Source organism: Haematobia irritans, chromosome 2, assembly GCF_050003625.1.
Source record: "Haematobia irritans isolate KBUSLIRL chromosome 2, ASM5000362v1, whole genome shotgun sequence".
In the NCBI taxonomy this organism is placed as follows: domain Eukaryota; kingdom Metazoa; phylum Arthropoda; class Insecta; order Diptera; family Muscidae; genus Haematobia; species Haematobia irritans.
In genome coordinates this window covers 105834817-105839733 of record NC_134398.1, presented here as the reverse complement: position 1 = coordinate 105839733, position 4917 = coordinate 105834817, and the positions used below count along the sequence as shown (strand labels likewise).

Genomic DNA, 4917 nt, shown 5'->3' with positions numbered 1-4917 from the left:
TAGAGTATTATTCACCACTTGTGGAACTGGTGTAAGGTAAAATAGGTCATATTCATCCTGGTTTGACAATGGAATGAACAAGGTGCAGATGATATGGTCGTTCGATATTGAGGCATGAGCTGTTGCGATGCCATATAAGTGTATTATATCTACTACTGGTAGTGTTAAATCTTGCGGTAGGGTAGCCTTTATATAAGCTACCTCGGCAGCAAATTGTTGTGGAGTTAGTAGAAGCGGGCTGATCCGACCATGATGAGTGTCAGCCAACAAATCCGTCATGGAAGCATGCATTTTTTACAAGTTATTTGCAATTAGGATTAACTGGATACTGAGCGATAAGATGAGTTGAGAGCGGTACATATTTTCGTTGTTTGTGAGATTCATGAGTCTGCTTATTTTAAAATTTATTTTTCAAAACTCTCCTGTGTCCGAACTTCAGATTGCTTCATGAGATTAAGGGTAGAGTCCAGAAATGATGTTTGGTTCCGCAGTAGGCCTTGCAGTCGAGCTTCGTTGGTTTTAATAATATTGATTGTTCCTGACATTTTCTCAGCATAATTTGAGTCCAGAACACCAAATAATGAATTTGCTACTTTGCCGACTATATCTATTGCCCCTCGTTTCTTCCGTAGACCGAGATTTTCTGGAGTGGCTGGCAAATCTTTCTGGATATTGTAGAAATGGGTTATTAGGTCACTACATTGATCGCGGAAGTGTGAGTGATTGCATGTTTTCGCTAAGGCATTGGTTCCGTTGATGAAGAGCTGCAGTTCCTTATGAAGAGGTGCCAGGTAGAAATATATCAGCAGCTTCCATTCTGATAGAATTGGCTTAATGTTACCAATACACTCAAAATGTATACCAGGGTTGCCTTTAATCGGAGTATAGGTAACTTGTTGGCACATCACTAGTGGGAGCAATAATGCCAGAATCGCTAGCATGCTGGTTGTGGGAAGGTTAGCACGTTTTGGAGGTGGTGAACCATTATCTTTGTCGCTAGATGCGGCTCTGCGGCTGAGCGGAAGTGAATTATCTCCTTTTTCGTCGTTAGTTTGTTCTAGAGGAGAGGAGCGAGTAGGTGGATGGCTCGCTTAATGATACCGCTTGAGGTTTTTACTGTGGCTGTCCTGACCAGACCATCTGACCCTGGATAAGTGTCAATGACTTTACCAAGTCGCCAGTTCATGACAGGCAAGTTATCTTTAATTGCGACTATAGTGCCCAATTGCAGATTTTGAGATGCAGTTTGCCATTTATTACGCTGCTGGAGTTCATTGAGATATTCCTGGGTCCATCTTTTCCAGAATTGGTGTTTTATTCGGGATACTAACTCCCATCGTTTTGCCAAAGTTGATGATGTTGCTTGGGCTGTGACGTCTACTTGAGCTGTTAGGGGTTCTCCAATCAAAAAATGGCCCGGAGTCAATGCAGCAGCGTCATTAGGATTATTTGGTAGTGGTGCTATTGGCCTAGAGTTTAGTATCGCTTCAACCTCTATGACAATGGTCTCCATTTCTTCATAAGTCAGGGATGCACTCGATATTTCCTTTATCAGAAGACCTTTAGCGGATTTTACAGCTGCTTCCCAAAGTCCACCGAAATGAGGAGATCGCGGAGGTATAAAGTGGAAAGTAATGCTTCTAGTTGCGCATTCTCGTTGTATTTTTTCTTGAGCTGTCGTTGAGAATAACGAGGTTGACAGCTCTGCGAGTTGATTTTTTGCTCCCACGAAGTTGGTAGCGTTATCACAATATAGGTTTTGGCAATGGCCCCTTCGGCCAATGAATCTTTTCAACGCCCCAATAAAGGCATCGGTTGTAAGGTCCGTTACAAGTTCTATATGAACCGCTTTTGTTGAAAAGCAGCAAAATATCACAAGATATGCTTTCTGAGGTCGTTTTCCTCTTGTTTTGAAATGTACCCAGATTGGTCCGCAATAATCTACCCCTGCATTTATAAAGGGCCTTACAGGCGTTACTCTTGTCTCTGGCAAATTTCCCATAATTTGTTTCAGAAGCTTTGGTTTTGATCTTGCACATTGAATACATTTGTGAACAGTTTCACGGGCCAAATGCTTTCCTTTGATGGGCCAGAAGCGTTGTCTCACCGTAGCAAGGTGTGCGGTAGGTCCGCAATGCTTATTTTCCTTATGTAACGATTCGAAGATTAGTCGACTTATTGGGTCATTGAATGGCAAAAGCATGGGATGTTTGGCATTAAAACTCAAAGTCGATTCTTCTAGTCTACCTCCAACTCTTAAAACTGTATGTTCGTCCAAGAACGGCGACAAACTTTTGATTTGACTTGAGCCTTTAAGTTCTCTATGCTTCTCCAGTTGTAAAATGTCTTCTTTGAAGTTAGAATGCTGTGCGATACAAACTATGACAATAAGAGAATCGTGAAGTTCAAAGGGAGTGAGGGTTGGCGTGTTTTGTCGGTTTTCTTTACGGGTTTTGGAATTTTTAATAAATCTCAGAACATAAGCAACAATTCGTTGGACTGTCTTCAAGGAATTCCTGTGATTTATTTTGTACAAGAAGTTTTCTGCATCAACGGCCAACATTAGGTTGTGGAGGTTCTGCTTTCGTTCAGTGCTAATCGAATCAGGAGAAGGTAGAAACGCAGGAGGCCAATGTTTCTCGTCTCCGTGAAGAAAGAATGGTCCAAGCATCCATTGAGTCGTTTGTTTTAACTGATGTGGGTCTGATCCCCTAGATATGATATCTGCTGGGTTATCCTTGGAACTAACGTGTCTCCATTGTTCAGGAGTCGTGTTGTCTTGAATTGAAGCAATACGATTAGCGACAAAGGTGTGAAAGGTGGATGATCTTGAGTTGATCCAATTTAACACTATTGTGGAATCAGTCCAGTAGTAAGTGGATGTTGTCATCATATCTAAATCGCTCTTAACTTTAACCGCCAAGTTGGCTCCCAGCTGTGCAGCGCACAATTCTAACCTTGGAAGCGTTTGTTGTTTAAGGGGTGCTACTCGGGATTTCGCACAAAGGAGGTTTACAAGTATAATCTTATTCGGTAAGATTGTTCTAATATATACTGCTGCCCCGTATGCTTTTTCTAATGCGTCGCTGAAGATGTGGAGCTGAGTGTTTTGAGAAATATGTCCCTTATAGGCATGTCGGTTAACGGGAAAGATTTCAAGTGACTTGAGGCTCTCTCTAAAGTTTCGCCATCGATAGTCGAATTCTGAAGGTACGGCTTCATCCCATGAAAGATTTAGATTCCATAGTTCTTGGACAAAGATTTTCGCCCTGACGACTACAGGAGATAGCAAACCTAGGGGGTCGAAAATACGTGCAAGATCTGAAGTGACCGTCCTTTTGGTCACTGACCTGATTGGCGCTAGGTTGACCTTTACTTTAAGTTGGTCAGCTTTGGGTAACCAGGCCAATCCCAAAGTTTTGGTATAATTGGTGTCATCTGTGCTGAAGTCCAGGCTAACTTCTTGGTCGCACTCCGGAATGTTATGAAGCAGGTGGATATGATTGGCACTCCACTTTCGTAAAATAAATCCGTATTGCGCCATGACTTGTTGCAGTTGGCGCTGGATTTCCAAAGCTGTATTCAAGCTGTCTGCTCCGCCCAGGCCATCATCCACATAGAAGTTCTTTTCCAAAAAACTGGCTGCTAAAGGAAAATGCATCTTATTTTCCCTGATTATTTCTTTCAAGCATCTTATTGCCAGATAGGGGGCTGGTCGGGTTCCGTATGTAACGGTATTTAATGTGAAGTAGTTGATAGGTTCGGTGGTATTGTTCCGCCACAGGATAATCTGATATGGTCTGTCTCTAGGATGTATCAGTATTTGACGAAACATTTTTTCTATGTCTGTGGTAAACACGAAACGTGGCAATCTGAAGCGTAGCAGAATAGCAAACAGATCATTCTGTAGTGTTGGGCCAGTATATAAAACATCGTTCAGTGACTTTCCAGAGGATGTTTTTGTTGAAGCATCGAATACTACTCGGAGTTTAGTGGTGCTTCTTTCAGGTCGTAGGACGCAGTGGTGGGGAATAAAATATTTTGCTCCTGTCACATTGTCTATGTTGACTTTAGTCATATGGCCTAGTGCTTCGTATTCCTTCATAAACTGTATATATTGTTGTTTTAAAGTAATGTCTTTGGATAGTCGCCGTTCCAATGATAGGAAACGGTTGAAAGCGAGACTGTGTGACTCTAAAGAGCTTGGTTCGGCACAAAACGGGAGCCGTACGATGAATCTTCCTTCTTTGTCACGTCCAGTATGCTGATTAAAGTGGGCTTCACACTGTGCGTCATATATCGATAATTGCTACTGTGTATTATCGACTTCTTCCAGTTTCCAAAATTGTTCGATTGTCTGATTCATGCTATCTTCATCCGTTAGTACTCCACATATTGATGTTTGCAAATGTTGATCAAAGACCTTCCCTGATGCTATCCGCCCAAGTGTTGTGTTTTGCAAGATTGGAAGGTTATCTCCTAGTTGGATTTGTCCGATAGCGAGTAGCTGATGATAATATTCTGCGCCTAATAGGATGTCGATTTGGCCTGGACGGTTGAAGGTAGGGTCTGCCAGCGTTACATTCTTGGGAATTTGCCATTTATCAATGTGGATAAATTGAGCAGGTTGGGGAGTAATTATTTGGGGAAGTACGAATGCCCCCAGGCGTGATGAGAAATTGCTGTATCTTCACTGGAGCAAAATGTTCACTCTGTGTTGAACCTTGGTCCGATTTCTTCCTATACCACTAATTGACATAGTCGTAGGTCTACTTGGTAGACCCAGTCGTGCTACTAATCTTTCCGTAATTAGGTTGACTTGAGATCCCGAGTCGAGTATTGCTTTGCATTCGGTTTCCAGACCATTCGCCTTAATCTTGACCAATGCGGTTCCTAGTAGAATATAGGGCCTTCGAG

General features: G+C 42.3%; 1 protein-coding gene across 1 annotated transcript; it reads right to left on the bottom strand.

Moving 5' to 3' along the window:
• Positions 1–404: 404 nt before the first annotated feature.
• On the bottom strand, positions 405–4078 carry LOC142224938 (uncharacterized). Its single transcript, XM_075294716.1, has 2 exons — positions 1102–4078; positions 405–1057 (listed from the first exon to the last, which is right to left on the bottom strand). The coding sequence occupies exons 1-2, from the start codon at positions 4076–4078 to the stop codon at positions 405–407; spliced, it is 3630 nt and encodes a 1209-aa protein (XP_075150831.1).
• Positions 4079–4917: the final 839 nt, after the last annotated feature.

What these genes read in the sequence shown, in the direction of transcription:
- LOC142224938 (XM_075294716.1), bottom strand. Translation starts at nt 4,078, where the DNA reads ATGACTAAAGTCAACATAGACAATGTGACAGGAGCAAAATATTTTATT. An exon ending in CACAGTAAAAACCTCAAGCG is followed by an intron (nt 1,058 to 1,101) that starts GTATCATTAAGC and finishes CCTCTCCTCTAG; the next exon opens with AACAAACTAACGACGAAAAA.